Source organism: Leucopleurus acutus (assembly GCF_964270905.1).
Source record: "Leucopleurus acutus genome assembly, chromosome: 15".
Classification (NCBI taxonomy): domain Eukaryota; kingdom Metazoa; phylum Chordata; class Mammalia; order Artiodactyla; family Delphinidae; genus Leucopleurus; species Leucopleurus acutus.
In genome coordinates, this window is record NC_139157.1 from 29,525,179 (window position 1) to 29,537,930 (window position 12,752).

The window sequence follows — 12,752 nt, forward strand, 5'->3', positions numbered from 1 at the left end:
ATACTGAAATTAGATTAAAACCAATCTTCCACCCAAAGTTCTACGCAGCATAAACCATTTTGGGGTATTTGAATGGTTTTCATTCCTGGTAGCTCAATTCTAGTAAATTCCAAAACACTTTCCAAGTCCTGTCACTCTGTCTCTGATATCTCGATGATCAAATATTTAGTCTGTGGTTTTGCTTCTGAACACAGTCATTCTACTTTGTTTTCCCCGTGCATTCACCAGTGAGAAACACCTTGCGCAGTGTGACGAGAACATCAAATATCTCCCCACCTAAAGTGCTTCCACCACTTGTAAGCAAGGATTCTGAGAAATCACTCATTCTTTAAATTAAGAGAAGATTCTTAATGAAATGTAAGTGTTTACTCAAAGAGGATCAGGACAGAATTGGAACATGGGATTTAGGCTGGGTGGAAGTTAAGGCAGGTAGTGTGCCAAGGGTGTAAAATTTAAGGGCTGTGAGAATGAACGCCCCCTTACATTCTGCACCCCAGGCAACTCTTGCCTTCCCTTCATCCTGGCCCTACATAAGATATGGCTGCTAAGAGAGGGGGAGGTTAGGTGGAACGACTAAAAAGAGGGAATGAGGACTAGAGCTTCAAAGGGGCTATGTGTTTACAGGAGGGAGGGTCTAAAAAGAAGATAAGGGGAAAGAAACTGGTAGTAGGGGCATCAAAATCTAGTACACCTATCAACAATTTTCCCTTCGGTCTATAGTTAGATTAGAGACAATATTTTGAGATTCTTTTTTTAAATATTCTCTTCCATTATGGTTTATCACAGGATATTGAATATAGTTCCCTGTGCTATACAGTAGGACCTTGTTGTTTATTCACCCCATATATAACAGTGAACCAAAAAGAAAGAATGTTGCCATTTCATGAATATAATTGCATTTTCTCTGTCGCTTAAAGTATGTTTCATTGTCGGGCTTCCACGGTGGCGCAGTGGTTGAGAGTCTGCCTGCCGATGTAGGGGACGCGGGTTCGTGCCCCGGTCTGGGAGGATCCCACGTGCCGCGGAGCGGCTGGGCCTGTGAGCCATGGCCGCTGAGCCTGCGCGTCCGGAGCCTGTGCTCCGCAACGGGAGAGGCCACAACAGTGAGGGGCCCGTGTCTCGCAAAAGTATGTTTCATTGTCACTTCTTCATGTTCAAATTAGTTTTCTCGTTAATATTCCCCACGTTATCTAGCATTTTCCTTTTCTCAACATTCATACTATTTTAATTATTTGCTCGATCTTGTCTTGCTTGTTAAATGGAAGCTAAATGAAGTTAAATGTATGCAGAGAGCATATTCACTGCTGAAATACCAGCAGTGCCTGGTACCTAACAGGCACTCAATGAATAATTGTTTAATGGGCTTTTTGTCTTCTTGGAACCACTGGTCCAGTTAGAAAGAATTTACAGTATTGTGACCATGTGTCCCTATTTTCTTGCCCTTCCAAAGCAGGACAAAAAAGAAGCAGAGATGAGTTTGGATCTTGCAAATAACTGGAAGTCAGAAAAATATTCTTGAACATACTAAATGGTATTTACAAAAACAAAAAATTTCTTAACTTTGATTTTCTTATTGAGTTTTGATAGTTCTTTATATATTCTGGATACAAGTGCTTTATCAGATATGTGTTTTGCAAGTATTTTTTCCCAATCTGTGGCGTGTCTTTCTACTCTTATGATGGTGTCTTTTGAAGAGCAGAAGTTCTTTGTTTTATGAAGTCTAATTTAGCTTTTCTTTTCTTTTATGGATTGTGTTTTTAGCGTGATATCTATTAAATTTTTATGTAACCCAAGGCCACAAAGAGTTTCTCCATGTTTTCTTCTAGAAGTTTCAGTTTTAACATGTTTTGTATATGGTATGAGTTACAAGTCAAGATTCTGTTTTATGTTTTGTTTTGTTTTGCATATGGATGTCAGTGTTCCAGCACCATTTTCTGAAAAACTATTCATTCCCTCTAATTGCCTTTGCACCTTTGTCAAAAACCAAACTTTTAGTATATGTTGTATCATTGTATATGTTGTATATATTATATACAACATATACAAAATATATCCAGAAATATATATATTTCTGGACTCTTTATTCTATTCCATTGCTCTATGTATCTAATATTTTTGCCAATACCAAACATTCTTGATTATTATATTTTATAAATTTTGAAATCAGGCAATGTGAGTCCTCAAACTTTGTTCTTATAAAATTCAAAATTATTTGGCTATTCTAGTTCCTTTGTCTTTCCTTGTAATTTTAGAATCATCTTGATAATTTCTCCGAAAGATCCTGCTGGAATTTTGATTGGGGTTACAATGAATCTCTATTAAACTTGCTTTTCACTTTAAGCTCTTCAGCTGTGTTAAATATGTGTCAGCAAATACAATTCTAATAAGAATACAGACAAGCTTCTGGCAATGAAGACTATGATGGATTTTAAATATGTGTTGATCAGACAAAGCTATTAAACTACCTACCAAAGATCCGAAAAATCCTAGGAATGTGGGAAATGTTCACTGGCTGGGGCTACTGATGACTCGTAAGGTGAAAAAGTTATACAGTTTCTCAAGCATAAAGGAAATATCATCAGTTTTACCCAAAGAAGATAATATTACAACTTTTCTATGTTGTCAAGATCTCCATGAAATAATTAGTCTGGTAAAAGATCAACTTACCTTTTATCTCCATATTCATATGTATTCTGTCATTTGATATTACAATCTCCTAACTATCCCACACCTAAAAGAAAGGTTTCTGGAATGCCAGAAAAGCCTCACCTAAATCAGTGGTACTAGCACAGATTAAACATCAGCATAATTATCTGGAAGCTTTCAGCCTTGTTTGTAAAATGCCCATTTTCTCCATATTATTAGATACAGCAAAACATATAAAAAGTATTTCACCTGGATGAAGATCTGTACCTGGTTGGCTAGTCAGTCCTGTGAGAGATTCCTGCAACTGGTAGGTTGAGGTCGAGGAGGACGTGCCATCAGCTGTGTTATTTGATGTCATATATGCTCCATATGTTGATGCAGAGTAATACTGTGCATACTGGTTTTGGCCAAAGGCTGCGTAGGATGGATAATCCTGAAATAATAATTGACATGTGTGTGTGTTTGAAAGACAGATTACCCTCTAGTATACTCCAAAGAAAAGCAATCGCAATGGCAATGGAAAGATTAGTATCTGGCTCCACTGGTTCTGGAGTCCCCAGCTTTGAGCTGATCCTAATAAGCAGAGACCATTCTGCGGGCATCTCCTGCACGCACATAGTAATGAAATACCTTGCGGGTCTTGCAAACCAGGTCCAGTGCACAAATATTAATCTGTTTAAAGGTTGTATATGCGTCACTTTCCCCCCAGAATTACATTTCCAAGGATGTACATCCTCAGGTCTTATGCACTTGAAGAGGAGAGAAGGAGGTGTTCGTATTCACAGCATTCATTCTCATCTTCTAATATCACCAGCAAGGAGGAGGTGTACCCCTCTCCCCACTTCCATACAGACCTTGGGCTGCATTATTGTGATTTTTGTTCCCTTTTTAGGCTACTCTTGATAATTTTGTTTTCTTGGCAGGAGGTAAACAGTAGAGAAAAGAAAATGAATAAAAGATATTCTTACCCAGTTTCTCACAGGCTACATGCCACCTGAGGCCTTGACCTAAAGTCTTTCGTGAGGCTTTCATATATTTAGTTTGCATCATTTGTTAGAGAGAAAAGAAAGCCATTGGGTCAATTCCTTTCACCTGCTTTTTATTAAAAATTTTTAAAATAATCTTAAAATGATGTAAATAATCCTTCAAAATCCTTTTACATATTAAGATAAGGAATAAGTATTTGTTGCAATAGTTGGTGTTTAATATATCTGACATGTTTTAGCCCAAATTGTTATCAGTGATGACAAATCCTTGGTCAGGATGAAGATTCCCTAATGCACGTTTCTAAGGGAAACAAAGATCCATGGTTGATGTGGTTTCCAAAAGAGGAAATTCTCTGCGTTCGTAAATATATGTATAAGCAAATATATGTATCATCAGAAAGGGTTAAGCAGTATGGCAGAAAATGAAAATTCTATTTGTCTGTTAATTTCAGGATCTGATGTTCCCTACTATTACCTGAGAGTCAAAAACAAAACAAACAAACAAAAAAACAGAAAACTCTTGGCAGTATTTGGACAAAATTCCTAGTAACGTATTTTTCTCAGAGTAAAACATGGATCACAAATATTAACACAGTGCTTACTTTGTGTCAGGCACTCCTCTAAGGCCTTTAGTAGATTTACTCATTGAAATCTCACAACCTCCTATGCAGTATTATTACTATCTCTATTTTACACTGAAGTAAAGGGATAAAGGCACAGAGTGTTTAAAGAGATTTGCCCAAAGTCAGACAGCAAGTTTCAGGGCTCAAAGTGGAAGCCAGAGAGACTGACTCCAGCATCTATCTGTGTAGGAAGCTCTCCACTGGGCTGCCAGTGCCCGGAGAGGAAGATGAAGTTACTCACTGGAAAGGTCCAGTCTACCAGCTTCCAGTGATTATAGTGTCTTTTTGCACTCAAGTATATCTCAAAGATTCCCCCTACTCTTCATCTCCACTCTTATCACCTTGTCCAAGCTACCTTCACTGCCTGCTGTAGCCAATGTACCAGTTTTCTAACTGCTCTCCTCATTTCCATTTTTGGCTTTTTCCAAAGTCTCTGAAGCCAGAGTAATATTTTTCAAAAATAAATTACATTATGCTATTCTCCTGCTAAAAAAATTCTTTAATAGCTTCCCTTTGGGCTTAGAATAGAATTGAAGGTCCTTATTATAAGCCACAGGGCCCTACATGAGCAGGCCGCAGCCTACCTCCATAAATGGATGTTTCCCCACCTGCCCCTCAGGTGCAAACTAAACTCCAGCCTTCTTTGAGTTCACTGACACCCCACGATTTTCACCCCTCAGGGATGTGATACATGCTGCTTTCTATGCCTGAACACCCTTGCCCTCAGTCTTCACCTAACTTTTGGAAGACTTGGCCTAAATGTCATTTCCATGGAGAAGCCTTCCACAAAATTCCCCCTTACTCAAAATTAGCCTTCTCATAATATTTTTAATAGGACCCTGTTCTCTCCCTTCATGCTTTCCAATTCTATATTTACTCAGGTGTTTACTGGTTTATTGTCTGCTTTTCTCAGTAGACAGAAAGCTCCCTAAAGCAAGAAACAGGTTCCATTCACGCTGCTCCTACCTTCAGCTCCCCAGGATACAGACCAGTTCCTAATATCTAATAGGCACTCAGTGAGTGTTTGCTAAAAGAATCAATTAGTCTTCAGACCATGGTCCAAAATACAGATTACATATTATACTGGGGCCACTGAATTAAATATACTGCTAGTACTGGATGTATTTTGTGATATAAAACTGTTTGTCAATAAATTTTCTTCTCCTTATTAATCATTTTTTTAATCCTCCCAACAAAGAACAAAGCAGTCTTCCCCTTATGCTACTACTCTGCCTAGTGTATATTTCTATTATTATATTCCAAATATTCCACTCCCTGCCCATATTATTTTCATGTCTGTGTTTTCAGGAGGATTGTATCCTTCCAGAGAGCAGGGAACACCGACTTCGAATCTCCAATGCACAGTCGAAAAATCTAATGGCTAACAGGTGCTCAATAAATGTTTGGTGTATTAATAAATGAGCGAGTGAAATTAAGCTACCTGGATTATCAAAAATTCTCAATTTTTTATAATAAAATATGCATACTGACTTTGATGTTTACTGTTTTAAGAAACCATTTTTCAAACTAATGCCAAACTATACAGTTTAATCCTGTCAAAAATATCATTATTCCACTGTTTAATCATCAAATTTTCCACTTTGCCTCTTGTTACCTTAATAAAAATTGAAAGGAGAAGGCAATTAATATAATTCCTTCAGTAAATCCGAAGAGCAAACACTTATGCAGTAACATATTTTAGAATGTACAGAAGTCCAGCGATTATGTTAGTGTATTGCTTACCCATGAAATCAGCTACCCCTCTACCTCAGCTACTCTGAACATGACTGAGGAGCAGGAAATAGGGACAAAACTTTCTGAATATATCACAAATTCATGTCGTTCCATGCTAACTCACTCATTCAGGCACATCCGCGCTTGTTCCACACATAATTCTAACACGATTCTAAAAACAATCGCAGGTTTCAAAACACACAAAAGTATTAAGCAAACATCACTATGAGGACTAAGGAATTCTAGGAGCAAGTGTAGTGGGTGACAAAAGCAAAAAATTACAGCTGTCAGGGCAGTAGGAATTTAACAGTTATCAAAAAGAAATCATAGAACTAAAAAATAAAAGCCAATAGTAGTTTGACAGGCATTTTGTTTAGGAACAAATGATTTGGTTTTGGACCAAGAGTGTTTTATAGTCTACATCATAATCTGATTACGGATTATAGTTCAACCTATGAATTTTCATAATAACTGTTTTATCAAGAAAAAATAAAATTATGTTTAGTATAGCTTAAAATAATAGGAAAATATGCAATAGATTCTGTAATTTCCTGTCAAATGACTAAAACAATCATGGCTTAAATGTTTAAAGGGCAAAACTTTAGCAATCAGGAAAACTGAAACATCCAGAATTACACAAATCCAAAGAATTCCAGACAGCTCATTTTTACCACCTTGAAATGCCATCTTAATTTGAAATACATAAACCTTACTAACCTGATACTATTCTTCAAAAATCTGAAATATATATAAAAGCATAAACACAAAAAGCTACTATACCTGTTGTGAACCACTGAAATTCGTTGAGTTGGAAACTGAATTATTTGCATAAATAGTAGATGATGGTGCAAAGCTAGAACCTAGAGGTAAAGAACAAATTGCATTTTAAAAATATTTCTTGAAAAATATTAAAAATATTTCACTTTGCAGAATTCAATGAAATATATATTAAATTTTGTTGTTGAGGCAGTGAGATTGAAAATTGAGAGATTTCTAAGGAAAATGTCCTTAGCTGTGTCTTGTGACAACAGGTAAAGTCCTTTCTTTAGAAGTCTATAGAGGTAAACAGGAGCTTGTGGGAACAGTCTTACCAAGGACTTGGCTAACCTTCAAGGGTCAATGTCTACACGTACAGAAGTACTCAAAGAATAAGATATTATCCATACTGAGACTACTTCCAGGAAACTACTGGGACTTTCCAGTGGTCATATCAACTGCATATACATACAAAAACTACTCAAGTTCAAACATTTGGCTGGGGCTAGCTTAGGAAATAAACACATGGAATCCATTTAGAGTTCATGCTTCCAGCTCCCCATCTTTCTGTTCCTCTATGTCCTTTCTTTAGAACAAAAAAAGCTGTGAGCTAGGGCTCAGACCCAAGGCAGAACTGTTTATACTGCAATCATCTAAGGTTTGACGACCTTCTAAAATTTTACGACAAGGTCTGAAAGTTATTTAATTATTTTTAAAATTAGAGCAAAAACAAGTGAACTATCAATTTACAGATTAAAAAAAATGTTCTCATGGAATGTACTTGTTAAGGAATAAATAAATAAAATAAAAGACTATTGAGGCAGCTGATTACTTGTTTTATCAATGTGTCTTGAATAGCAATAGTATTAGGTAATCGACACAAACTGACATGGCCTGGAATATCCGATATGAAAGTATTCTGAGGAATAAATGGATATGTCTCTATGGCATTTTCCACAGTGGCTTATTGTGGTTGAGGCATGTATGCATAGATGTATCTACCAATGTTATAAGGAAAAAAGAGACCTGTCATTTCAGCCAAAAAGGTCTAAGTAATTATTTCATTTTAGTCAGACAACTAAAATGGCAATATTGGTTGGTTCAAATAATGTTAATATAGCCCCCAAACTACGACTAACCATATAGAAAAAATGACAGATAGGAAATAACCTTTTAATGTTTTTAGTATGTCACTAAAATATTTTCTGCAACTGCTACACAATGTTCAAAAATAATTTTTAATTGGAGACAAAAACAAAAAGAAAAATTAAATAATGATCGTACATGGAGAAAAAATTTTTAAGGTGGAGGTACAAATTATCTAAATATTCCTCTTCAAGAAATATAGTATTAACAGGGGAGAGATTTTAGAAATGAACAAAAAAAATCTTCAATTATTCAACAATAAATGGGACTTAGAGAAGTGCTAATTCAATTTTAAATTTAATCAAAAAAGCATTACGTATGTAAGGAATCCTGACAAGAAAATACTGGGTTTTGTCATGAATCTTTGAAATCACTTTAATAGATGCCAAACATGTGACTGGTGTGGCGACTGGCCTGGAGGTTGCTTTGCTTGGACTTAGTTTCCTGCCAATTTTATGCAACTTAAACTTAAATATTTAACTTTGATATGGGTCATGTTTCTTGATGTATACTGAACTCTTTTCATCATGTTTCTTCCTAGTTATTTGTCTTTTCTGATGACATCGTGTGAGCAGTGGTAAGATTTAAAACTGTCCTCATGACTTTATATTCCTAGTCTGAAGCCAAGGAGTCTCATTCAAAGAATTCTTTCTCACATAACATGTTTCCTGTGTGGTACTTACCTGGCATCTGGTAAGAATAAGGTGTCTGGCCTGGCTGCGGGGTAGAAAACCCGGGGCTGTAACTGAGGCACCCACTCTGTAACGGTGACTGAGTCTGTGAGAGTCCGCCCTCTGTCTTGATGCCTGGTAACATCACGCCCAGATCTGTTTGGAAAACGCATGTGCAACCCATTTCATTAGTAAAGTGATCTTACTTCTGAGTTGTAACATATCAATATATTAGACTATACAACTACTAGCCAGCAGGATTACGTGCTTATAACCAAAGAAGAAGAGAGAAGATGTGAAATACCGTAAGTGGGCAGGCTATAGGGCTGTCCTGTCTGTGAGTACGCTGTGTAGACGGCTGGCTGCTGCATCCCCGAATACTGAGTCTGGCCTGCATAGGCAGACATTGTTTGAGCTGCTGGTGTAGAAAGAATGTGTGGATAGGGCCTAAATATCAGAAAAATAGCATTACTGTGGCAACAAAGACTGCATATTAATTCAGACAGCTTAGATTCAGTGAAACCTGATAATAGCCCGGAAGTAATCCTCTTCTTTATCCATAATATCATTTTAACAATATGGAAAAGGACAAGAGTCTGAATGTCAGGAGCCCAGGCTCTGCTACAAACCAGTCTAGTTACCTTGGACAAATAATTTAAACTTGCTAAGTCTACACCTCACCTGTGAAAAGAAAACTTTGGTTTAGATATCACACCTAAAGTCTCTTCCAGGTCTATATTGCTTACATTCGAAATAGTATTCCAACTGATATGTAGATGAGGAAAGTAAAGCCCAGGCCAGTTAATTAGTACACTCATGAGCATATTTCCTGTTACCATGCATGACCCAGTGTTATGTAATGACTACAAAAGTCATTAAAGGCCCTACCAAAAATTCTCTACAGAGAACTAGAAATCTTAAAAAATAAATAAAATTAAAAAAAATTAAAAAGTAGGCAGCTTCCCGAAAAGAAATGGAATGCCATTCCCTTCGTCATGCCGCATCTTACGGAATGTTCCCAAAATGGATATCCAATCTCTAGCCTATACTTAAGGATAAACACTCTAGCTGCTGTGGAAAATAACTTTTAAATGTACATGATCAGGAATCCAAAATCTTGACACATCTGGCTGATGGCAACCAAAGTCAGATACACCCAATGTAGTTAAACTTGAAATTTCTACCACTGTGCTCAGAAAGTTGACTATATTAGTCATAAAAGCAATAGTGTATATTTTTCAAAAATGTTTATTAGAACTTGAAATCCAATAAAAATATTGTAATGATGGAACAAATTACGAAGTGTTGATGTTTGAATAAAATGTAATCGTTTTAGATTTTCTTTAAACTAGTCAGCATTTTTGAATTTTCATTAAAAAAATCTGTGTATTCTGGTTTGAGCTTGATGCTTTCCTCAAAGTATATAAATATCCAGAATTAAAGCAATTGTCTAGATATAAGTGAGGGCATTCCTAGACTTGTGAAGGGTATTTACCTAATGTCTAATCTATCCAATGAATCTATCCAAGTATCTGTCAATTCAACTGCCTATCTATAACATTTATATACATAAATATATCCTGATTTAAAGTTGTTATATTGTATAAACATGATTAATCAAGATAATGCTGGAAAATCATTCTAACAAATCTGAAAGACTACTGACCACTTACTTGGAAGGATACAGCTGTGGGGAATATTGATGTGCTGATCTGGGGCTATAGCCGCTACTTGTTATTACTGTAAGACACAAAAACCAGTGCAAAAAAAGGTTGCTTTATAAATATATTTCACTGGAGTGTGCAAAACTTATTTCAAGAAATGACTATGTTAGAGATATGTTTCAAAAAATTCATTCATTTTCTAAACAGAAAATTCATTCATTTTCTAGACAGAAACAGATGCCTAAACATTTTCTTCTAATTAAACTGTTTCACGTATGTGCTAGGAGCATGACACAAACTTTTTTCACAAATCATTCCCCTTCATCATTCCTCCATTTTCTTAAATCCGTAGCATGCTCTTACGTATTAATATGCTATGAATAGATATCCTTGACTATAGGTAATAAAGCTTTCATGATATAAAGGTACATTTTTTCATTTGCAGACTTTATGTTTTAAATTCCAAATATATTGCTCTTCCTGTGTATTTATTCTATTAGAAATATAATAAAAATTAAGAAAAATGTGATGCTTCAACCTTCATTTTCAAGTGGTAAAATGATATCGTTTTCTCTTTCCTTTCATTTGGTCAATCCAATGAGTAGTTAAAAATGCAGGGTCCAAATAATTCTAATAATAATTGGAATATACACAGAAAGCATGGGTAATAATACAACATTAAAAAAAAAAACCTAACTGCAAGAGGCAGCAGCAATCATATTTATAAATATATTTTGAACTCTCAGAGATTGTACTTTTTTGAGAAGAACTTAAAGGTGAAAATCAGGTCCTATTAACATTTCAGCCAAACATGTAGTCCAAAACTGGAATGTATCCAAAAGTTTGGAAGTTTCTCTTTCCTTTAACCATCTGCCTTGACTAAGACAGATGTACTGCAAATATATGGACCCTAAAGTGTTAAGGCAGTCCCTTCAGAGCCAATCCATACTGGGCAAGCACACAGAGTGTCTTTATTAGGCCATCTGCTGTTCATTCACTTTTCAAAAAGATTAAAGTAGTATACAATGCAGTGCTGGAATTAGTTTAGTCTAATCAATCATAGTTATACTTCAAAGTACTATGTCTTTTCTAAGTTGTTCATAATAATTCTGGAGCTAAACTTTTAGAATTGTAAAAGTGACAAATAGGCTTAGGTTGCTAACTATTTTATGAAACATGATATATTTCTATATCCAAATGCTATTAAGTACCCTTGTGATCTATTGCTTCATAAACACATAGAATTTAATGTATTTAAAATGCTATTTAGACTGTAAGCTCTGAGTACGGAGAGTATATTATAGTTTTCATAGCAATAATGCAGAGAGTATATTTTCAAGAATATTATGAATCAATTTTGACAATCACTGAATATGATTAGAGGTGTTATGTTCTAAATATTTTCAGCAACCAAGTTTAAGTGAATTTGCTATGTATATTTGAAAACACATGGACCACTGAACCATTAATTTTCTACTTATTTATTAAAAACATAAAGGATGTTTAAAACTTTCAAATCAATTCAATGAGAACAGACCTTTTCTCTCACACTATGGGTTACATAATAGCAACAGTGTACTGCACAGGAAATTCAGTCTGATTCATTGATTCACAATAATTATACTCTGTTTAGCAGAAATATACTTAAGTAAGGCTCAATTCCACATTTTTGGTTTCATTTATAAAACTTCATTGTGGTACACTCAAGACTCAGACTATACTAATCAGTTATTCTCAAGACTGTGAAACACAAGGTTTTTCTAAAGAAACATCAAATAATAAAAAGGAACATGCAGCTTTTATTGAATTAGCCAAAGAACAAAATTATTTCAGAAAAAAAGCCTCACATATATGAACACAAATCTGAATATATAGGATGCTTCTCCCCTCTAATGAATGAATCTAGATACCATTAGAATAATGTACCCATAACAGTATAAAGGCTCAACCTTTAAAATTTCCTATGAATGTCTATATGTTCATTTTCTAGGTAGAAAACAAAACCTTTGACTCAGAAAACTATGTTTACATAAAACTTAGAAAGTTTATGCTTCTTAAGGAGGCTGTATATATTTTATTCTAACTAATAAATCTGCAGACAATTGAAAACAACAACAAAATTGGATTAACGTGAGCTGAGATTATGCTGATCAAAGTAAAGACTGTTCCTACACAGAGCAGCCTAATCTTTCCAGTATGATTTCTGGAATCCCATGTACAAATTTAGGAGACCTTCCTTTTATTCCCCATTGTCATTTAATTAATCAAGAGATGTATGCAAAGCACTCAACTCATTATACTCCATCATTTCTGCATACAAAAGTTAGCAAAAGTGCTTGTCTTCAAAATGCCCTGAAAATTAATTAAAACACATTTTTAATGAATATTATCAGATTCTCATAGGGTGGTGTCAAGCAGTTTTAAGGTTTTACCGGTATTACTGTAACACCTTAGATTAGTGACTCTCAGTGGGATGAGAGGTGGGAGATGAAGTTGGGGGATGGGTGGAAATTTTGCCTGCCAGGG

General features: G+C 35.4%; 1 protein-coding gene across 9 annotated transcripts in view; it reads right to left on the minus strand.

Annotated features, from left to right (window-relative positions):
- Positions 1–12,752, minus strand: part of EYA4 (EYA transcriptional coactivator and phosphatase 4) — a gene marked incomplete at its 5' end in the record, with an annotated part of 229,647 nt that overhangs the window by 44,078 nt on the left and 172,817 nt on the right. For 5 of the 9 annotated variants that reach the window (XM_082856003.1, XM_082856000.1, XM_082856001.1 and 2 more), the window contains 5 exons: positions 2,914–3,079; positions 6,770–6,849; positions 8,575–8,718; positions 8,867–9,009; positions 10,236–10,302. In XM_082856003.1, coding sequence (XP_082712129.1) covers positions 2,914–3,079; positions 6,770–6,849; positions 8,575–8,718; positions 8,867–9,009; positions 10,236–10,302 — 600 coding nt within the window. Of the gene's footprint in view, positions 1–2,895; positions 3,080–6,769; positions 6,850–8,574; positions 8,719–8,866; positions 9,010–10,235; positions 10,303–12,752 lie in introns of all 9 variants that reach the window. The other 4 variants (XM_082856002.1, XM_082855999.1, XM_082855995.1 and 1 more) reach the window with 1 other exon arrangement.